The sequence below is a fragment of the Mesitornis unicolor genome, unplaced genomic scaffold, assembly GCF_000695765.1.
Source record: "Mesitornis unicolor isolate BGI_N332 unplaced genomic scaffold, ASM69576v1 scaffold3173, whole genome shotgun sequence".
Classification (NCBI taxonomy): Eukaryota; Metazoa; Chordata; class Aves; order Mesitornithiformes; family Mesitornithidae; genus Mesitornis; species Mesitornis unicolor.
Genome location: NW_010172441.1, coordinates 32,994 through 57,011, shown reverse-complemented (window position 1 = coordinate 57,011; position 24,018 = coordinate 32,994). Strand labels below are relative to the sequence as shown.

Sequence of the window (24,018 nt, the reverse complement as noted above, 5' to 3'; positions counted from 1 at the left end):
GCTGACTGTTAATGTGCCGAGTCATGACAGTTATCACGTCTCCTCCACATGTTTCTCTGTCCCCTTTTTCTTTCCTTTCCTTTATTTCTTCATCCTCCTCCAGCCTGCCATGTGCCGTAGCTGTGCCGCTTCCCCTGCGCTGACTCCAGGCTGTCTGGATGCTGCCGCCTCCCCACTTTTCCCATTTGACGTATGATGAGCAGAGAGGAGAAGGGAGTACCACTGAGAGAAAGCTGAACTGACTTATCCATGAGGGACTATCCTGAGCTTCACCACAGCTCTGCAACCTGGCTTTGGAGTAGGGGCTCCTTCCAGACGTAGCTCTTCTACAGCCGCTTGTGGAGGAGTGACACAAACTGGTGCTTGAGGTCACATCCTGGAAAAATAAGCCTATTATTGCTAGATAGAGAACATTCACAATTCTCTTGAAAATCCATGGAAAAGTTTCTGTTTTCTTTGTCTTGTTCAAATGTCACGCTCAGAGCCAAGCCTTGAACTTGACATTACTAATTTCTTACTGTAGTCTCAGGTGAATGGCAGTGGTGTGTTATCGATACTTCCATCTGCTCTTACACTGCTTCTTTTCCAGCCTCAGTCACAAGAAATTTGTGTGGTATTTTTATTACTGTCCTTTTAGAAGTTCCTGTTAAAGCAGGCTACACTTTGTTTTGCAAAGTTAGTAAGGCTGTCCACAAAGTAACTTCATCCTGATGTGATGTCTCTGTAGAGATTACAAAAGCTTTTGACATAGTAGCACAAAAAAAATTTAATACTTACCTCTTATGTGCAGAAGCATTAATATGGGAGAATCAAGTTTTTAAATAGCTACCCAAAAAGCCGAAATCATAAAAAGCTAAAGAAATCCTCTGGCTTTTCAGGTGACTGCATGAGCTTGCTACTTTTTAGTTATAACAAAGTATTTCAGTAGTCTGTAAACTAAAAAAAAGCTTTCCTGGAGTTAGTAGGACTCCTGTGAGGTTCATGACCCCTTTACGTTTACTATGAAGTAAGATAAGGCACTGGTTATAACCACACACTCCTACAGTTTCGATGCATGTATATATGTGCTTCTGTTAACAGAGAATACTTTGGAGTGTTTCTCAGTGTTTTTCAAGTTGATGCAAACTGTCTAAATCAAACACGAAGCCCAAGGTAATACGCTTAGCAGGACTTTATTCATGAGGGTCAGAAGAATGTGAAATAACTACATAGCTTCTAGTCAGCTTGCAGCATGGCAAGAATGCACTTTCACAGCCTTTAGAGGTGTGTAGACACTTCCTTGATGTGGAAGGATGTGAGTGGGTAGAGAGTAGGGAAGCAAATCGTAATACTGTAACAAAATTTTCAAATTTTCAATGCCTTGTGACTTCCTCCATCTGGTTCCCAAAGCTGTTGCAGGAGTATAGAGGTACTGACGTAGTGTGTCACCACTTCCATGATGCATGTTCTGAGGCTCTCAGACAAGCAAAATGTTTACTTATATGCTCAGTTTTAAGCATATGCTTAAATGCCTTGCTAGAGAGAGAGCGTAGGTCTTGGAATTCACAATATCTTTGTAATCTCCAAGTAATTAGAAGAGTTTTTTATGAGGTTAAGCTAAAAATGTATTTAAATCTCAATGGAGTACCAAAACTACTTATATAATTTCCTGGTGGCACTAAGACTTAATGAAAAGTCATTTCCTCCACCCCATAAGGTTAGAAGAAATTAACACTGCTTGATATCAATGCAGGTATACAGCATAAACGAACACGAGCTTGAACCAGGCTATCTTCTGATAGACTAACACAGTTGGAAGTGTTCTTCCATTGATAAGTTCTTAAAATAAACCAAGGGAAAAGGGGCAGGATTTGCTGTGAATTTTAAGGTTTTTGCTGCAGGTACTACTAAGCATGCTGTACCAATTGGACATTACAAGTTATTCTTCTCCTGTGAGGCAAATTTTAAATGGACTGAGCAAAAGAAGTAGTTCAGCCTTGTTAATATATTAAATTTATTAATAGCAGAATCAAGATTTATTTATAAAGCTTGGCAAGCTTTATCAAACTAATGTCTTATTGCCATGTTTACTTTGTGCAGTATGTGGCATACTACTCTATACACATGAAGAATATTTGCTAGATAGGTAACTAAAATGGTAATAATTGATGGCATGTATTTATAGTTTGGAAGTAGTGGTGCACTACAGGCTATTTTTTTTAAAAGTTACTGGTTTTGACATTTGCAATAGGACTGTTTTGATAATGAGACTTGGATATGATACATTCATTAAGTATAAACTAAAGGCAGTTTTTATAAAAACAGCTATCCAAATACGTAACATTCTGAGAAGCACAAAGCCTTTTGTTTCTTTGGGTGTGTTTAGCTGGCCATTCTAGATCTTTCATCAGGTTTGAGTGGGCTGGGACCATCTTTGTTTTCCACATCAATGCTGTGCCTCAAACTGCGTGATTCTGGGACTCTGATATACTACAGCAGAACAAATCAATGACAATAATAATAGTAATTTCAGAAATATTTAAAGAATTGATCTTTCTTTTTATAGGATTTTAGAACGATACAAAACTTCTGTTAATTTTATTTCCCCCCCTCTTAAAGTAGGTGGTATTACCCAGAGTTACAGGTAAAGACACCAAGCCAGAAGCCGGTGTAGACAGCAAGTCATTAGCTGTCACGGGAAGTGAATACAGCTTGCTTGATCCCCAGGGCTTTGCTTTAACTGCTACACTGAGTTTCCTCCTATGCTCACTCGATCCCAGCTACTTTACTAATGAGGAAAATTGGCATTTATCAGGTAGTACAGTTGAGAAGTGCGTAATCACTGAGCACATTAGTACCCCAAGAGTCTTTTAAAGAGATCATGCTAACGTGTATTTTCCTGTGCTGCTAATACTATGGATTGTCAAGGCAAGAAGAGCTTTCATAAGATAACAGATACAAGTGTGTGCATGTGTGTCAGGGAGGTATTCTAAGGCTTAAGTTTTTTTGTGGGTAGTTTTTTTTGGTGGTGTAGCTTAGGACAGCTGCTGGCTTTCCTTCCTGTAGCTGTATTTTAACATGTAGACAGATAAACTTAGACCTTGGTCCTTCTTTTCCCTTGTGTTTGTGGATAAAATAAAATACATTTATTAAAACAAATACTATGAAGTAAATGTGAATTCTTGTACCCAGCCATTTGTCTTGACCTGCATATAATTCAACTCAAGAAAAAGGATTCCATGGCAAGACCTTGCTTAAAATGATGGGAGCAGATATTCCATGATCTGATGTATGGGGAACTCAAGAAATATTACTGTAGATGTATGCCTCCAAACATGAGAGAGGATCACTGCATGTAACTTGTCCTTTAGTATGAGAATCCAAAACCTTTTGAATTTGCTGGGTTGTCCCAGGTAGACAAAACAGTGTGAAGTAAGCGTGAATGTGGTCAGGAATAAATTTGGGATGAAATTTGACGGTTTAAAAAGAAATGTTGGTGAAGGAGGCAGAAATCAATTTCTTAATGTTGTGCATTTACAGTCACTGTCTATAAGGCACAGCAAAGAAACACCTGGAAGTCTATTTACGATAGAGAATAGGTAGAACCAGTTACAACCTCAGTAGTATGCAGTGGGCATTAAATGGCTGAAGCGATAACATCATGGTGATACCATGGAAAAGAGATAAAAAGAAGCCAAGTGAAAAGTCTTGCAAGAACACTTTTTTCCCCTTCACCCTTGGTGGTGGTATTAAGACCCAGTAACATTTGCCTAAGAGAGAACTCCCTGTCCTTGTTGGAACTGTGAGTTCCCAGAGCATTTAACTCTAAAAGATAAGTTTAGCCTCATCCAGTTGGGAAGCAGCTTTCAGCTCCAACAAGAATCCTTTAGAAGAGGAGGGACCGCGTTGGTTCAGTGAATTTTTAAGCTTGCTGACCTCTTTCTGCCCATCCTCTGCCTCAGGTAGCTGCTTTGCTTAAAAACAACTGTAGCCCATTAGTCGCATAAGTGTCTTTATAAAACAACAGGTTGTGCCTAGGTTCTACTGGCAAAGATTTTAAGTTGATTCTGTTCCATGAACAAAATGGCTTGGTTCACTCTAACAAAAAAAAGTTGTGTCTTTAGTGTATGAGGTAGGACTGTGGGAAAAAAAGATGCAAATACAAAAAGGTCTTAGCTTGTCTGGTGTAAATGGATGTACTGTACCAGAATCACTGGTGATATTGAGTGAAAACATAGATCGGTCACATTTTGTGTAACAATCATCGTTTTCAAATGCTGCAGCTGCTGTGAGCAAACAGCAATTGGTAGGTATTACTGGAAAGTGTTTTCCTGAACATCTGATGGCAAATGGAGAAAAATATTATACATACTTAAATGAACAGGAGGCCTTTTGTGGCCAGAAGATGATCAAACCTATCCTTCAGGGTAAACCTGTCCTTCAGGATGAATAGCTGTGAGTCTGTGCAATAAGGATGTGCCCTTTCTGCAGGACAGGTAGAATTTTTATAGAGCTAAAGGATGTTGGTTTTTGCAAGGCTTTGCTGAGGTTTGCAGTTTTGGGGTGGTTATTTTTTGTTTCTCTATCCTTAACAGAGAAGCTCTTGTTGGTAGCAGTGCCAAAACAAAGGGCTAATGGGGACCAGTCCCAGGAACCGTGACTGTCAGAGGACTCATATCCTTAGCTGCCAGACCTGAAACTTCTCATAGAACTTTTATGCTCCACATGTTGTTTTGTAGTTATCATCCTGATGAGACAGGCTATGGCATCAAAACGACACCGGCTAATTAAATGTCAGCAGAATCAGAAGCTGTTGCAAGGCTTTTACACTTAGATTGCCAAGATTGAAGCAGAAGCCAATGACGCACATCACCCTCCTTGCGGCTCATTAGTATGGTATATAACTCTACCTTCAGCTGGCTGCAGTGTGGAGAGACAGTATGGAGGCTGCCACAGGGCCTTGACACTAATGAGCGCCTGAAAGATTAAACAAATGTCTGTGGCTGCTGTTAGGTCTCAGGTTAAAACCTTGGCAACTTGTGCTTCGTTGTTAGGTCTCAGGTTAAAACCTTGGCAACTTGTCCTTTGGTGTTTTCTTTTTCTCCCCTTCTGCTTGGAAGCATTCACCTCAGATTCCTGTCATGGCTTTGGTAGGGATCTGCATGGGGACCTCTGTTTTCCCTCTGGTGTCCTGTTGACTTAGGCTGCTAAGAACTGCTAGGATTCAGGGTAGAGCTTTTTACTATAGACTGGCCACAAGGATCTTAGCTTATTTTCGTTTCTCTTGTTCTGCTTCTCTAGAGTAAGATCAAGCGTCAATTATACATATGCATGTATTTTATTATATGTAATATTAATGAGGGATATATCCTGTTTGGCTGCAGTAACTGCATTTCACTAGTGCACAGGTGGCCTTTATATTTCTGCTTTGTGGGTTTCCTCTTCTATCATGAACTTCTGTAATCCTGTGTCCTTGTGTTTTGTGGTTTACAAGATTTTTTTCTCATTGGGAAATATGTTATGTTGGTGTTGGGGCTTAAACGTTACAGCAGAAGAGATATCCTTTCTTTGACAAATGTCTGCATTGTGAAATCTTCACATTAGGCTGTGGTTTTACTCTGAAAATTGGCTGTGGGACAATGGCACTCTGCTCTCAGGCTTTGTTTGCAGCCCTGTATTAGTAATAAACATACTACCTTTTAATAGGTATCTGAAGCAACACAGGCTGGGGAGAACGACTGTAGTTCTCCTTTGGTTCTGGATCACCAGCAAGGCAGTGACTTAGCTTCCCACTTTAAGAAGGGATCTTCATTTAGTCATATCCTCAACTGGTCTACATGGGAATACCTCCACTGAAAGTGGTCAAGTGATAAAGATTTATACTAGTAGAGAACTTGACCTGTTGCCTTCAAACCATACTCTTACCCTAGAGCTCCCCGCTTGCATTTGGGATGCACAATCTTCATTAAGAGTGATGATATATGGGGGGAAAGGAGAATGGTGTGACTTAAAGCTTTTCAGTTATATTGCATCGAGGAACATTAAGTAGAAAGAAAATAATTTTGTTTCTTGTAAACTGAGTAAACTCAATCCAGAAGCCATTGAGAGACAATCAAAAGTGGAACCGTACAGTGCCATATTTACAAAGTCGCTCTTCAGAGTAGACTGCCCTTTCAGTTGCCCTCAACTGCAGTGTATACATATTGTCTGCTCAGAGATGTATGTATTGTACCTACTTACTTGGTTCAGATTGCAGCAACTCCCCTTACTAAAAAGGCTGAATTACATAAAGCGTTGATTTGTAATAGTCTGCTGTAGGTGAAGGCTTGCTCTGGAGACAGAGCTGGGCCTTTTCCATTTGAGGTGACCTTCAAATGAACAAAAGTGGTCTTTTTCTTATATCTAAAGCACAACTAAAACATTGTGCTCTAAGCTAGGAGGAACTTGGTTTGTTTGTTTGTTTTGAGGGGAAGTAAGGGTAACCTTGGCAATATCATGAAAGTGAAGTCTGGTCTTACTTAATATTATCAGAGCAGTTCTAATGGGCCTCAGATATCTGCATTGTGAAATCCTACACCTTAATTAAAAAGAGGGGAGGATGTCTCTAACAAAGACGTACTTTTTTATCCCTCTCAATTGTTCAGTAGTCACTGAAATAATTACAGGTTAACAAAAACAAAGAGCATTAATCAGAATGTCAAAATATGTCTGTTCCTCACAGTTGGTCAGTTTTAACTCGCATCTCCTCTGATGTCATAATTTAGTTAGGTATCTCAGTCATCATAGAGTTTTCCAGAATTGACACAATCTGAAATGCTAAGATTCAGAGCTACCCCAGTTGTCATCCTCTTTACTTCATTTATTTAATACAGCACAGAAAACTGAAAATTAGGTCCACTTTGCACTTTTTAAAAAATTACTGATTGAAAATGTCCAGCTGTGAAATTTTTTAACAGTGGATTATGCTTTTCTACACTGAGAGGGAGGGATCAGTTACTTATGACTATCACGAGTTTTACAGGACTGAAATACCTTCAGACCTGCACATGGATAAGCATCTAATCAACCTGAGGTTAAAGAAATGGTTTCTCTGCCTTTATGTATGGGCAAGGGTTTTTAGTATTTCTTTTATGAATGATGATCTGTGGTAGCCTTAAATGAACTTGGTCTTTCCATCCTTTTCTTTCTCTAAGTCTGTCTGCAGAGTACCATTTAGCTGGTAGTTTGTTAGGTAAAGCAGCATTACTTGCTAGTGTCTGATGAGGAGAGAGAGATGAAGTTTTTACCCCCTTTGCTCTCTCCCACCAGGAACTGTTGCTTTGTAAATGCCAGGAGAAAGTGCTCTCCTGAGGACAGTAGCCGTAATACAGAGTGGAAAGAGGAACTCACCACTTTAATTTCTCTTCTCTCTGTTCCTATGCCCTTAAATTATTTTTTAAAAAGATATTTTGCTTTGCTGATTGGAGGGTGAGGCAAACATTCAACAGCATGACTGAGAAAGCTGGAAAATTTCACCACTAATTATTTGAAAGGAGACATCTCTCAGTTCCTGTTCATCTTCACACTTGGTAACTGCCCTAGTTTGTATGCCACAGAATATGTACATGAGACCCCCGCAGAGATTAGGAGGAATGAGCTTTATTGAAGATTAGTAGGTGGCTTATCCCAGCCTCCACAAGTGCAGTGTATGTACAGTGGCCGTCTTCCAAGCCATACCTGGATGTAGCAGAGCTGGTGGTTATATCATACGTTGGGTTGGTGAACTGCATCCAGCTTAAGGAGTCACAATGTGCAACAGACACCATGACACTATGCTGCAAATGTATGAGTTGACACTTAAGGGTGGTAAAACATGAGGAGGAAGACAGTGAAGTCTCACTTCAGGTCAGAGACTGAGCTGGTTTCCGTGTAGTTTGGGTAGACCTGGAGAAGAGGATGAGCCCATTCTGGAAGTACCAACCTGTGAGTTACTTTCTGCTCTACTCTTGGTGCCAGAGGAAGGGAGGTTGAATGCCAGTCAATGTCTTCTGGCCTTATGGCTTACAGAAGGAATTATGTCCATACTTAAGACTTAAAACTGTGGTTCCCCTCACCACATTGCCCCTAGAATAAGTCATAAGCAGTTCCTCCTTTTGTTTGAGCTAGTCTTCCTTTTCTTCAGAAGCCACATATTAGACAGGAATAGATAGCTATTTTGCAAAGAATCACTGTTCTGAACAAGAAGAGAAACCTAGAGAGTAAAGTGCTTGATAGCAAAAGGATTTTGAGAGTTCCTGGAAAGGGTATGCCATTCACAGCTCTCTTAGCTCAGGTTTTTCTATATATTTTGTATGTATATAGAGTATTGGTGGCTTTTAGAGGTGAACAATTCTCATGCTGTGTGGATTTGGAGTACATGTGCTTGCTTGTGTGTTGCTTGTTTTGGTCTTTCTCAGACTGGGTCTGTACAGTGTTGATGAGCATGCCAGTAAGGTCTTATTTTTGGGTGCAATGTTTCGTCTACCTTTTATAGAAGCTGGATATGGCTGGGATTGTCTTCATTGTGACGCTGTGAAAAATACTAGTTGCCGTAGCATTGCTCTCTTTTTCTTCCTTTTCCATTGAACTTTTTTGTTATCTTCCCGTAATCATGTTGACACTTCGGTAATCTCCTTACTTCCTTCTATCCTGTAGACTCCAAAATTTTGCTTACAGTAATCATAGGAGGCACTATACAAGTGCAGTCGTGCCATCCTGTAGGGACACTGGATTGCATACTGCTGTCTACATCCTATGCTCGGTATGGTCAGTTTATACCAAAAAGAAATGTGACCAATGTATGCATTGAGCCAGTTGGGCTCATGTAGACAGAGCTGCCCATGACAGTTTAGACGTAGCCTGCAGAGATTTTTCACACCCACCCCTCTCAAATTAATTTTGTTTTGTTGCAATGCGTTTTCTCTGACCTGAAATTTCCCCACACATACACTATTTTTTTGCAAGTAAGCCTGTGAAAGAAATTACAATGAAAACAAACAGAAGTAAAGCTCACTGAAATATTAGCAAGTCATTTTTGTCTTCTGCTGGCTTTCTTCAGGGATAAAAGAAAAAATAGCAATAAAACTACTATGAGGGCTGCAAACATAATAGTGATAGAGATCACTTAACTGTGGTGGTTTCTCTTATGTGATAATGCTGAGGTGTTTTATTTCTCCCTTCCCTGTGAGGCAGATCACTATTATCCACAATTTGTAGTGTGCACCACGTGGAGGCTGGGGAGGAGGAGAGGTGGCATCTCAGAGGTTACATGAGGCCATGGAAGACCCAGCAACAGAATCCAAAGCGTCTGGACCACCCAGGGCCCTGCTCGTGTACCACAAGCCATCAGAAGAAGATTAACTCTAAACCCTTTTGGTGGCTCTGTACAGTATAATCATCTAAATGAAATCAATGAATACTTGATTTGAGAGTCTCCCATTGCTCCATCCCTGCTGTTCCTAATGTTTGTTAACAGATTGCTTTGTGGTAGAGTGCAAAGGTGCCGCTCTATAAAACTGTAATGACTTCTGGAAAGGAAGTTGCCCTGTGCATTGCAGAAAGCACCATTCAGCTTTGATTGGAACCTGGGGAGTTGAGGATTTGTTATTACTGCTTAGTACAGCCAGTTGGAATAAAAATTTCTGCTCGGTTATAGCTAAGATGACATTTCCTTTTTCCTTGCTTGCTTTCTCTCTCTCCCCCCCCCCTTGTTCACTGATGGAGTAGGAGTGCTCTCGTTTGCCCTGGGCAGGGAGCTGATGTGCGGTAGGGTCCTAGCACACTGCGGAAGAGGATCTCATTTGCTATTTCCTGTCCTCTTCTGTTTCTCACCTATTCTGTTTGCTTCTCCCTTAACTTTCTCTTTGCTGTTGTTTCTTGGTCCTTGAGGTTTTTCTTGTCAGTCCGCAGGCAGCTTTTTTATAATTTCTTACTCTTTAAGCAGAAAATGAAGCATTCAGTGAGATGACTGGGGTTTCCCGTTGTGAGGGGTTTGGTGCTGCCAGATCTCACACTGCTTGGCTTTAGGAACTAAGGGACTGAAAGGCAAAAAAGAGGATGAGATTGCAACTCTAAGGGAGCCCCAGCTGCCCCAGTCTGTTTGCACAGCAAGGTGAAACTAATCTGAACAGGTACAATTATTCTGCTGTTGCTGCAAGTTATATTTTGTCCCATTTCTCCCCGGTGAAAGACTACTGGCCTTTGGGCTGACCATCCACCCTGCAGTACCTCTGGTTGCTGACAGGGTAGAGGTGAAGATAATTTACAGCCTGTCTGCCAGATGTCATGCATTGGATATCAGGTCTGTACGAACAATTCTCGCCTCCCTTTCCCCAGGGTCTGTAGTTCATGAACTTGCAGGACTCTGCCCTCTCTGCCCTGACATGCTAGACAGGGCTGACTGGCACACCAGAGGGTTGGCTAGCAAGCTGCAGCTGGGGCACAGGGTAAGGGCAGAGAGGGCACTGGGCAGTGCTATAGCTTGTAAGAGCATCACACATCCAGTTCCTTTCTCAAAATGAGCCCCATTCCCCAGCATGCTCCCATGCCCTTCCTGTGTCTGGTGTGCCTGTATGCCAAGTATCTCCCCCATCAGATAACAGCCTTACAACTGTGAGAAGAAACACAAGAGAATTGGCGACAAGGATAATGATTCTTTGAAATAATTTTGTTTCTATTTTTTTAGATGTTTGTAATACTTCTTAATAGTAATACTGTAAACATAAAGTGTTTCAAGGTATAGAAACGATTTGTGTCTTTATTTGTGCTTCTTGGCCAGTTATCCAGAGTTTATAGTAATAATCCATTGGCCTTTTCTAGAAAATCTGTTTAACATGTTTGACACTTTGCCAGTGAACCAATTCTTCAGTGAAAAGCCTAGTTGCTTACAGGACACTAAGCCTCACCCATTTAGTTCCCTTCATACCGTTATAGTCGTAAAAAGTCACCTTTACTACCAGTTTTGTCAGTCTCAAAATGCTAGAAAGTGAAATAGGTATCACAGAATTTGGGGATCTTCAGCCTGCCGTTTCTAGCTTGTGTTTCTTGGACTTCTGTTCTTTTTTGGCCCTGAAGCCAAGCCTGGTGAAATCAACGGGAGTTTGACAACCATCTCAGCTGTGTACTGGGTTCAACCTCACACCTTCAATGAGAACTGGACTACAGTGGAGACCCTTAAAATTGACAAGTTACAACCAGGGAGTGACATGTTCTTGTAAAAATGCAGAAGAGGTCTGTTTTACAGAGATAATGAACACTGGAGAATTACTTTCTCTTTTCACAGCAGATTTTCCACATGCACACACATACATACATATGTATTTTGGAAAACCAACCTGGTATCCGAAGTCACCGAGTTATTGACAGGCTGAGGACATGAAATTCACAGCTTTAAATCACTTTTTCTTTGAGAACATTTAAATAACTGCATTTTTGCTCAAAGAACTCTTGATTTCAAAACAAAAAGCCTGCAGGAAACCCGTATACTGTTAATTGCAAAAGATGCGTCTGCTGTGGTTTTCCACATTGCTGATCATATATGGAATCCCAGATGACTAGCAGATCTGATTTTATAATTGTGTTGTGTGAGGAGTTTAAACTGAGTGTTACTTGTTATTCTGTCATTTATCTCTACTGTTTCTTTATTAATGTCTTCAGCGTTCATTGTCCTCAATCTTTCATATTTTGTACTGATGCTTTATTACAGTGTTTTCCAAATTTTTTAAGTAAAAATATTTCAAGATGAACAACAGTCCTTCCTCAGGAACTGACTGAAAGCTAAATGGTCTTTATTCATATAGCTATTGCCTTACACATCCCCTCTTTGGAAATCATTGTTCCATCGTATGCTATTGCTTCCTCATCCCTACATGCCTTGATGAGTAGTAAAATATGGTGTTGACATTTAAAATACTGTCACTGGCATGGCCGATGGGTGAGTGAATGACTGACTGAGAGAGTTTTCTCCTCAGAGGTGATTTTGGGGGGGACTCTTTACAAATTCAGGCTGTAATGATGGTTATTTTTTTGTACAACTTATGCTCGCCATACATTTTTGAGCTTTGCTTTGCAAACATAAGTGGGGCTGTTCTTTTTATTATAGTTGCTATTGTCTGTGCCCATCCAGTGTCTTGTCCTGCTGCTGCCCCAAAAGATTTGTGCTGCACTTTGGAAATAACACTTAACTGCATCACAGGAGTTAAATATGAAAAAATGTCATTCAGAGCTTGCAGGGCCTTTACACGCCAGTCACAGACTGTCACCTAGGGTGTATTATAAGCTTGGCTAAGCTTTCCGTATTTTAAGTTCACAGTTTGTCACTACATTGTTATTTTCATTGCTATGTCTTTGATCTCATGAAAAGCTCTGTGCTGGTCAAGGAGTCTGTTGACACAGTTCCATTTGTCCATGTGGGCTTTTGAGCTCATTACAGAGTGAAGGAAGGATCATGAAAGCAGAGCTTCGGAAAACATTGTAGTTGCCAAACAACATAGCATTTCTGAAGCTGTTCTGTGTCTTACTGTGGGTCTCTGCTTCAGATCTGAGCTTTCACAGATTGCTGTCCACACCATTCTTTCATCAGTGTAGCTGTGACAATACAGAAATATTAGCAGTACTTACTATTGTGTCAATGTAGAGGAATCCATCCCATGTGGGAGCAGCAATACAAGCAGAAAATAGATAGAACCTTTGCCCGGAGGTTATTGTCTGAAAGTCTAGACTGCAGAAGGTGAGTGGATATATAGAGAGAGGGAAGCAGTAAGAAATAAAGTTATGAGTGCTTATTGCCTAGCACTACTGCTGACACATTTAAGTAGGTTCCCCTTCTGAAATCTGCCATAGACCCTCCAGCTTGGTCAGCAATCCCTGATTGCTTCCAATGTGTCTTTGCTGGCAGCCAAGCTGTTAGCACAGGAGATCCTGGCCTGTTCTCCAGATTGTTTTGTCTATTGCTAGGGTCAGGAAGCTCCAGCTGTGTGGTGCTAGGATCTGTGCACACATCAGCACAAGACAGTCGCTGCCTGAAAGCACAGTCTACTAAGGTACAATGGAGATCACTGAATACATACAATTTTAAAGTAGGTAGCTGCTGTTCACATGAAATACGCACTGCTTCGGCGACATCTCATATCACTAGCAGTCTGTTAACACATTGTGCTAGGCAGTCCCATTACAGTACAAGAGGGCTGAGATGGTTTTCCCTTCTAGTCCATGTGGTAAGAGAACTTGTGTTACTGATATTTATCAAGAAATACTTTTATACCAAAAGTTATGGACAGTTAAAAGCATATCAGGAAGCAATACCTTGAGATTTCCTATGGTTTACAAAATGATATTTTCAATTCTGTATACAAATTCAAGTATGTTTACAGAAAGTTTTTTGTGGTACTAATGGAAATTTCTGAATCTATGCCTGCTTCTTTCTCCAAACTGGCATAACTTATAATATGTGAAGAATTTCTCATAATATGAGAAGAACTATCCGTACTTCCTTGACTTGTCATTTATTAGAAAACTCAAGGTCTTGTTGGTTGACATTGGAGATAAAAGGGTAAAGATACAGCCAAAATTCCTCTGTGTTACAGAAGATATAAAAAGGGGAATATATTTGCTTCTGGATATGCTAATTCATCACTCCAAGCAGGTGTGATTGCATTCTGTCCAGTCAGTTCTTTTCTTCATATCTTAAAAAAGAGATGCAGCCCAAGTACAGGGCATTTGGAGATGGACAAGGAAAATAATTGAGTCACAGAGTCTTCTGTTTGAGGAGGGATGGGAAGGATAGGAATTTTTTTTAAGTAAAGAAGAGACAAATAAGAGAGGATATGACAGTAGTGTACAGAATGATGAATGATACAGAGAACGTGAATTGGTCGCTCTTGCTTGCCCTTTGTTAAGTACAGAAGCAGAGGGACATTCAATAAAGCAGAAAGACGAAAATAATAACACTCTTTAAAGGGAAGTTTTAAACAGTAACTACCTTGTTTCCAAAAGCTCATCTTGTTTCTCCATGATGCTAGAGCACATGTTGAGGGGGATGCAAAAGACCTCTAGGAAATGAATTCAAGTTGTATTGCTAAGCAGATATTGTGGGCATACTGCAATGACTACTGACTGGGTCAGGTTATATGGCTTGTGTGAAGAAGAACTAGTGAGATAGCCCTAAAGAACCTTTTTAGTCTTAAAAGTAAGTGGAAGTTGCGTAAGATATTAATACATGTAATGAGACTAACCATACTTTTGCTAGGTAGAGTAAAAAATAACTATTTAAGGCAGAAATCTATTATTGATGGGAAGAATGTTGCTTTGCAGTTGACCACCATGTTTTTGCACTTCTCCCTGAATATCTGCTTATGGCCCTTTTATGAAAGGCTGATGGTCTGCCACATTGGTTCAGAGCTCTGCTGTCAGGGCCAAGCAGACTTCTGTCCGTGAGGAAGTTGTTGAAAGTACATTTATTCTTCCTGAGTATTCCTTTCTGGAATTCTCTTGCTTTTGGATATTCCATTTAGTGTTCATCTTTAATTAATAGGTTTGTATCAAGATCCAGAAGAAAACTTATTTTGATCAGTAGATTCTAGGGAATTTCAATAAATAAAGTAAAATGTATATGTACTTCACCCCACCCCATACCTCATCGCTTTTTAGATAAATAGGGGATAGTGAGACATGCAAAAAGCTTATAAACAAGTGAGATCATTTTCTGGTTAGATTATTACAATATCTGTTTAGATCCATTGTTACTTTTAGACTTGATCCCTGACATTCTTTTTGTAGGCTTGCAATTATTTTATAATTGTTACCGTTCTGCATTATTTCATGTAGTGCAATCCTAATCCACCTGTGGTGATCATCACTTCAAAGCCTAATTTCTGTGGTTGTTTTGAGTGCTGTGCCTGCCTTGTTTCTAATGTCTGTGTCTAGTCCATTGTGGTAATATTGGTGTAGTGATTAAGACCTCGATCATGTCTGCGAGATAGCCTTTCCTTTCCTGCCTCAGTTTTCCCCACCTTAAAATAGGTGAAACGCCCCAGAGTTTCTGGATGAAAACCACCAACTGTGATACAGGGAGAATTGCATTTTTAGGAGTGTTTCTTCATGTCTTGTAATGTTTCTTATTGACCTCAGGGACATCATGAATGCATTTGCTGACATTCTCACAGAATCACACAGAATCGCTCGGTTGGAAAAGACTTCCGAGATCATCGCGTCCAACCGCTCCTGTCTACCCCCTAAGTGTTCTCAGTGTTAAACTTTGTGCAGCTATTGGGCATTTAAAATATTTACTGTTGAACAAGTACAGATATATTTTGTGAACCATGTAAAGTATATAATTTGTAAAAGTTTGTAGGAGATACATGTTTGCATTGACATATGTGCTATGTATATATACTGTACAGTTAAGAATGTATTTGCCCGCCACTGCAGTCCAGCTGCCTCCAAAATAGTTATGGACATTATCTTGGCAGCCCTGTGAAATACCAACCTACAATGTGGTGAAGAACAGTTTAGCCATTTGAAATCACAGAGAAAAATTGATTGTAAATAATTACATAGTCAGAGGTATGCAAATTTAGTGTCTAAACTTAAGTGAAAAGAAGCATTCGGTCTAATTTTTTGACATTTGTCAAAAGCCCTCCAAAAACCATAAAGGCTGCAGGCTAAGCTGCCTTTCATAAATCTCAGCCGAAGACTCGCTGCTGACTTTTAAAGACTAAATTATTTCTATTGTTCTCACGTAATTACATTTTTGTTGTTATCTGTGGAAAGAGCCCCACTGGGTTGAGAATGTAAGTATATGGGGGTGGGGGAGAGGAGGATTTGTGTTAGTTAAGTGGAGATGATAAAGCTGAAAACATAGCAGCAGGACATAAATCAGATTTTTTTTTTCTTTTTCTAGTTGGCTCGTCACAATAAAACATTGCAACAGATGCTGAAGCCAGGGTCAGATCCAGATGAAGGAGATGAAGCCTTGAGGTATTACGCCAATCATACGGCACAGATAGAGGTAAAGAATTGCTCGCTAGAAGATTGAATATAAGACAAGGTTGTATCTTGTGCATGGTGTATCAGCTCTTTTTAAGCTTCTGAACAGCAAAGCTTATTGAAATGGTGTGGATTATTTATGAGGAAGAGAAAGTTGAATAATATGTTTTTGGCTGTAGAAGAAAAAGGAATGCACCTATATTAAAAGTGGCTCCAAATAATAATTTTACAGTAGTTTTCCTGTGTGTTACCAAACATGTTTTGTTAGGGAAATAATGACTGTGGATAGTAGCTGTGTCATGAAGTCAAGAATAATCTTGTATGGTACATCACTCAAATAAATAATCACGAATTTCAAAGCCAGTAATGCTAACTGATCAAATTAAAAGTCTGGCTGGAGTACAAAGAGATTTTGAAGTGGTGTAGACATTCAGTATGGCTTTTGTTTAAAAGACCAAGACTTGGTCTGGTTCATCAGTTCTGTTCTGTGTTTTAAACTTTATCCCTGCCATGGGTTGGATTTAGATCAAGATGCACAGAGATATTTAGGCTCTTAACTCTTACATCAGTTTCTATGCTCTTACAATTTTTGTGGGATTATAGGCATCAAGACCAGAGTTAGGAACTGTAGTATCTGTAGTCCTTAGTGACTTTGTAAGGAGGAGAATTTCTATGGTGCAAAGGCAGCTGCTGCAAGAAACTGCAGGAAGAAGAGGCATCTGGCGCTCTCTTGGAAATGCTGTATCAAGTCCAAAATAGGCCGAGAATGAAAACTTCACAGTATGGTTGTACAGAGGCCTAGCCTGAATCTGAGCCAATAAATTTACCTTCAGTGGGCTCCCAGGCTCCATCAGCATTGGACCTGAGCTTGCATGCAAGCACCTCAGGTCCATATTGTCCCGGCTGCCATCAAGACAGACTGTGGCTGGGTCCTTCTCAGTTTCCCACCATCCTTTTTGCCTGAAACTGATCACTTTATCCCTCCACAGGATAGATGGAAGCTCCATGGCTGTGGTTGTCCAGAGGGCAGCTCAGTGCTCCTCTTAACATATTTTAATACTTTGGGTGTTCCTGAGGTATCTTTTAGCAACTGTCAATTGAGTTATCTCAGTAGGTTGTAAATTTAGGCATTAAAAAAGCACTGTGGTCTACTTTTTTGTGGCAAATAGCCTCTTTCTGGTGTAGTTTCTGAAATCTCCTACAACATCATGACTGCAAAGCCTGTTCCTTGAGCCGATATGGAGGCCTCTGTTCTCTGGGAGGCTTTTCAGATGTCATTCTGCAGAGCAGCACATGCAGCTTACTTCTTTCTTTGAGTCCCTGACAGAACTGAAGATGTGCTGTGAGCTTCTTTCACTCACCCTACCAGGTTAGCTGCTGGTCAGATAGTCCCATTGCACAACTGCTGGCCTGAGACACAGCTATTTACTTAGGACACTTCAAAATTGCCTGCTCAGATTTCACGTAATGCACATGCCCATGGCAGACTCAAGCATAATTATCCTTCATCTCCAGTGCAAATATACTTGACTATGTTACTCCTAAAAAGACTTAAGACAGCTGGGTTTTTTTAGTATTTTCACATAATAAATAGGAATTATCAGAAAGAAGGGAGGATTCTTTAATACAGGACTGTGATTGGAAAATTGAAGCTTAACTCAGCATTGATGCTTTATCAAATGGGTATTCACTGGTCTTTCTCTGAAAGAAGTCCTAGACTTGTTTGACATTTCAGATATAGCTTCCCGGTACCAGAGTATATCTCATTTGCTTGATTTGAAAGTCAAATAGTGGGGGTTTTTTATTTCACTGGTGGCTGTACAGAAACATGGGGCTAAGAGTCAAGCTGAGTTTTCTCCCCATTTCTGTATTTTTAGTAATGCAGAGTCTGTGATCAGAATAAGGAAACAATTTTGATGAGAGTGTGGTGAGATGGAATAAAATCTAGCTCACTCACCAATAACTCGGTAGTGCCTGAAATACAAACAATGAAAAACCTTGGTTTTTGCCAAGTAAGAAGATAAAGACTGACAAGATATGGATGCTGTCTGAGTAACAAGGTGCTATTTTTGCACGATCACCTTTACAACTTATCTCGTCATAGAAATAGACTCAAGGTGAGAAAAGAGTTTCGTAATCTGAGCAGAAAGCCCCTGAACTTCTGCACTGTTCACTGGGAGAGATTCATTTCAATCTATTGCAAAATTGAAGATTCTGAATTAGAACATATTTTCTGTTTGGGGGAAGTTCGGGCCTAGGTTTTGCTCGAGACATAAATTTGCCACCTTATTTTCAAGTAGGCTTTTGAAAATAGAAAAGCAGTTTTACTTTGTTTTAGGATTGAATGTTTCAACTTCATGGTAATGTTCAAATAATTTATGCATTAATTTTATAGATAAAAAGGGAGCTATGAACAAGAAAAGATATTATAAAATGGTTGGAAAGTCACTGTTCCTGAAAAAAAAATGTGCATTTTATTTATAGATTGTTCGCCATGATAGAACGATGGAACAGATTGTCTTCCCTGTCCCCAATATTTGTGAATTCCTCACTCGGGAATCCAAAAGTCGGGTATTCAATACGACAGAGAGAGATGAACAAGGGAGCAAAGTCAATGACTTTTTCCAACAAACAGAGGATCTGTACAACGAGATGAAATGGCAAAAGAAAATTAGGAGTAAGTATTGCAATTTCAAAAAATTGCTTAATTATGCTAAAATCCTTCTTTTAAGCCTTCAGATACTTTCATTTTAATAATAGACTTTTCTCTGTTCACTCCAATAGTGCAACATTTGGTAAAACTGTTGAGGGCTTGAGAGTGTAGGTTGGCAGTGTACAGGTCAGCTGAGACACTTCCATGCCACCATAAAGGAGGTATAATGCGGAGCAGTTAGTAATATAAGTAATGTATTCAAGATGATGTTTTGGACTCCAAAAGCTAAATTGAGGGATGAACTGGGTGTAGTTCTACTAAACTCAATAGAGTTGCACCTAATTAAGCCAAGGCCCCTAATATTTAACAAAATCATGTGTAGCTGCATATTTGAGGTTTGCAGATTGCTAAAAGACCATAAAAAAACTTGTAAATGTCAGACACTTAAAAACATCTCTCACCAGAAACTCAGCTGCTTTAAATCTGCCTGGCTCCCGTGGATTTGGTTCCTCTCTGCCAGTTCACATCAGCCTTGCTTGACCAGGCTGCAGTGTGTCCCAGTCTGTGAGCCCATGCTGATACATTTCCCGTGGTAGTGGAAGAGGCATAGCCACTGTCAACTCTGCCCTTTTGCTTTTGGAGCAGCGAATCAAGGCTGCAGACTAATTAAGCACCTACGGTAGCCTTGAGGGATAATGAAGAAAGGTTTATTTTTTTATATGTGTATATATAAAAGCACACGAGAATGACCAGTTTGGTCACTACTAAAATGCAGATGCTGCTGGGATGGCAGATGTCAGCTGTTTAAGAGCTCACAGCGGCATTGTGCTATTGGTTAGGAAGGAAGAATAGGATCTATGGTCAGAGCAGCAGGGAGTTTGGATAGTCAAAGCAATATGGTTTAATGCATCCTTAACATGATGGAAACATGAATGTTGGTTGCAGTTTTATAAATGTTAATTCCCAGGCTATAATTTTCAGAGGCAGTAAGAAGTTTTCATTGTGAATCCTATTGGCCCAGATCTGCTTCCCTTGATGGCACTGTGAGAACTTGTCTGTACTGACAAACTGACCAGAGCAGAAGTTGAAAACCAGATGATTCCAGAATAACTCCCTATCTGAACAGTCTATGTCGGAATAACACTCGCTATATTGTAGAAAAATTATTAACAAAATCATATCTGTGTTCTTTGCTTAAGAAACACAAATAAAAGAGCCCAACCCCACACTTACAAAGACCAGACTTGCCTAATGCTATAAGCAAAGAAAACTGGTTTATTTTTATTCAGAACAGAAATTCCTCAATTTCTTTCATCAGTGGAATGGCCCACAAGTTTTCATGTGTCGTTTTTGTTTTTATTTGAAAAGTTAATACACCTTGAAGGCTCGGTTCATTCTTCAGCCAAGTGTCTGTTAGCATGCAGCCTGCATTGCTTAAATTGACACATGTCATTTGCGATGGCTACAAATGCTTAAATCTCAGCAGGCAACAGCATAAGGATATTACAATGAAATCTGAATATTTACCTAATCACAATTAAAGTCTATTTAGACTAAAGCCTGAGACAGTCATATGCAGTCGAAGAAGTCTACTGTTTATAATAAAGTTAGCTGGGTGCAGGCAAGTCAAGAATATGTCCTGCATATTTGCAGCAGGCTCTCAGTACTTTAAAATCTAATTAATAGGAATATATTGTCTCCAAATAAATCTCACTGGCTAGAAATTTTTTTACACCATTGCAATATAATCTTGTTTTAAATGTTCATTTAAACATATTGTAGTGCAGTCATATAATATGAAGCGCTTGCCTGGGACTTAGTACCCTCTGGTCCTGTTCCTAGCCTTTTTGCTGAATAATTTATGTGACTGTGGACAAAAAATCTTAACCCCATTTTGCCCTATTTCCCTTCTTAGTCTTTTCTAACTGGGTTATAAGTTCTTTGGGAGATAGACTGGTCCTGTGTATTTGTACAGCAGTTCACATATGGAGGTCCTGCTTCATCCGAGTCCTTTTAAGCAGGAGTACAAAGTACCTGTTTATCAGCAGATTACCTTGGATGTCTGAGGATCGTGCAGGAAGTAATCAGCTCGCACAAAACCAAACCCCAGCCAGACCAAATTTCACCTGCTCCCCAAAGTAGATCAAAATGTACTTAGTTTGATGGAGGTTGGGAAAATACTGCCATTTTGCAACTTTGCCTATTTCATCGTTCTTTGAATAATGTCATCAGTGTACGTGGTCCAAATGAGTCACTTGGATGACCTGTTCTGGGTCTTCTGGTTGACTGGGATGCAGGGTGCTGAAATCTATTTCCTTGCATGACTTCGTGTTTCCATGCACAGAGACTACAGTTTCAGAGACAGGTAAATAGACTCCTTCACAAAAAATCTAGTCCTAAAATCTTTGCAGAAGCAAAATTTTCATATGTGATATACTCTATTGGGATATTTGGATTAAAGGCCCTGCTTGAAACTATGTTTTATGACTATCCTATGTTTAATATTTGTCTATTTTAGTTAATTTTAAAACTATGCATATTTTCTTCAATTTTCTTCACGCATCTGTATTTTTGTTAATTCCCTTGAGGCCATTACTGATTGAGTTCCTACCTGCTTTCATTTCATTAACTGCTGTTCTTCTGCCCTTTCTAGATAATCCACCCCTGTTTTGGTTCTCCAGACATATCTCTCTCTGGGGGAGCATTTCCTTCAACCTTGCTGTATTCATCAACTTAGCAGTTGCTCTCTTCTACCCTTTTGGAGATGATGGAGATGAAGGCAAGTGGATCTTGTTTTTATTTTTCCTTTTAATTTCAGATGCTTTCAGTTCTAAGGTAACACTGCACCTTGAGTTATGCTCATTTCTGCAGAAGCCATTTAGCGTCTTCTAAGTCAGTACCAGATGTTGTCTGAAATGTAGTAGTTCGTCTTCTGTGTGTCACATGTCCCATGTATTGTGAATTAAAATGGACAGAACGTAACTGCTGAACTGAAGATTATCTAGATGATCTGAGCTAATTCTTTTTCTTTTTTCTATTTTTTCTAATATTACCATATTGCAGTGTATTGTTACGCACATTCAGTTATAGTTTCTGAGCTAAAAAAATAGGTTTCTGGCAGCAGAGGGACTGATATTGTTTAAAACTGACCAATATGAATGACTTGCATTCTTAAAAACATATGGTACAGAATGATTGAAAACTAGCTTGTTGAGTTCTGACTATTTTGTTTATTGGGATAAAAGGACATAACTAAAAGGCATTATATAAAAATATGCTTAAAATCTATTTTTCTGTCTCGGCTTCATCACATGTCACAGGAAATATAGCAAATAATAGATTTCATTAAATAAATGCAGCAGACTAGCGAGAGGCCTCTTTGAATCCAAAACAGGCTTAATTGGGATAAAGGAGACTAAACAGTTCAGAATACTGGTAATGCGAGCAGAGCCATTCACCTCTGGGTCTTTGATTTGTGTCCAGTCCAGCCAGTAATGTGACTGAAAGTCACCTCTGTCTGATGGCATGTGAACTGGGCTGGTGGAAGCCATCCAGCTTCTAGTAGATGCATGTGCTTTTCACAAACACCAGAGCTGGCAGCAGCAAACATTCCTGGTGGCTGGCTAAACAGAAAGGCAGCAGATTAAGGTATACTGGCATGGAGACCACGTTGCCCTTTCACCCAACGGGGTGGTCTCTGCAGGTCTCTGCACTGGCATCTCGGCAGCCTTGTGAGGGAAACTTTGCAGGGCTGTGTGAAAGGGAAGCATTTGCACTTAGTGCTTTCCTGTTTGTAAACTGAAGAGTCACTTGGAGTGCACACATCATAGAGCCTATACAGGGTAAGAAAAGAAATAAAGAATTAAAAAGAAATCTTATAAACTACAAAATTTTAGCTAATCTATACTTACAGAAATCCTGTGGTCTGCAATCAGTAGGTATTAATACTTACTTTGAGCTGCAGATTTATACAGTATTAGTTTAAGTGGCCCCAGTAATCCAGTGATTTCAGTGATGGCGCATTTCAGGATTCCAGTTCCTATTGCTTATAAAAACAAAAGCGATTCCTGAGCAATAAACAACAGGTGTGGCCAAATGGGATTAGCAGGTGATGGGGCAGCCTCCTTAGTTCCAGCCTCCTGCTCCACCAAAACGTAATGTCACAGCCGGAGATCTTCTCCCATTTTCCCCCTTTACCTTAAAGGTAAAAGGGGGAAAAATTTACCTTAAATTTTACCTTACCGTAAATCCCCTCAGATGTCTGAGGTGCCTGGGCTGATCTAATCATCCCAAGAATGTCACCTTTCAGTTGGTTTCTGTAGTTCTTACACCATATGACATAAGCAAAAGCGTACTCCAGGTGAGGACTTCTTGCCTTCTGTGCATATGTCTGCACACGTTACCAGCATGGGTCCTGCAGTGTTGAAATAGTTGGACCTGCATTAGGGAAGTAGGAAAAATTATTTGTTAAAGAAACCCGTAGTGCTTTGGTCTCACCTTTAAGTTTCACTTGGAAGTTATTTTTTAGGACCCATTAAAAGTTTCCAGATCTTGTTGGCGAAGAAACTGTCAGACAGAGCCGACCTTGAACCTCCTGCCAAGGATATAAACAGTCCTGAACTTTGGAAAAGTTCAGATGCCATCTGAATGTTGCGGCCAGGGCCTCATCTCATTGTTTTCTAATCCCACCGATGCTGCACAGCTGTGTATCTGTTGCCAAAGAGATAGCATGATTTTCATTGTGAGTCTAGCTAAATTTTCTATTCCCTTCTCCCCCATCACTGACCTCTTGGTTCGTCTGATAACAATAGAAGTCAGTGTATGAGTGTGACAGTGCCCGAAGATCTGAATGTGCTTTTTATATCACAGCAACACGGTGCGTTTCCAGGGCTTTAAGCAGAGGAGAGAGGGAAAGCAGGGGCATCGCTCAAAACTCAGGGAGAGCCTGGAGCCAGCATCTTGCACAGCAGCAAAGAGACCGACTCTGAAGGCAGTGGCTCACATGCCCGTGGGAGCTCAGCAAGATGAGGGACCCACTGCTTCCCCGGGAGCAAGGCACAGCTATTCAGCCGCTCTCGGCAATGCAGATGCTGCCTGTTCCTGCCAAAGTCCCTGTGGCTGCCTCCTGCTGTGGCAAGTGCCTTGCCTCCTGTGCAGAGGTGGAGGCTCCCCACTGAACACTTGCAGCCCTTCGGAAGAAAGCTACTTTTCTAAAACCAGGGCGCTTTGGTGCCGTTGGGGATTGAAACGTGACTCTGCAGCACGGTGCCGCTTGCTGCGCCACCCCAAGGAACGGCTATTTCTGTAGCTGAGCAATTGTGGAATTAGACTGGAGCAGCCCTAATGATCCCTGCAGAAGGGAGCTGATTAGTAGCTGGCTCCAG

At 40.3% G+C, this 24,018-nt stretch overlaps 1 protein-coding gene across 1 annotated transcript in view; it reads left to right on the top strand.

The window, feature by feature from the left end:
• The window catches only part of LOC104537468 (inositol 1,4,5-trisphosphate receptor type 2-like), a gene marked incomplete at both ends in the record, with an annotated part of 55,432 nt that overhangs the window by 16,785 nt on the left and 14,629 nt on the right, over positions 1–24,018 (top strand). Inside the window, 3 exons of the mRNA XM_010180362.1 lie at positions 15,896–16,003; positions 18,466–18,658; positions 21,288–21,413. Of these exons, the coding sequence (XP_010178664.1) occupies positions 15,896–16,003; positions 18,466–18,658; positions 21,288–21,413 (427 nt within the window). The remainder of the gene's footprint in view (positions 1–15,895; positions 16,004–18,465; positions 18,659–21,287; positions 21,414–24,018) is intronic.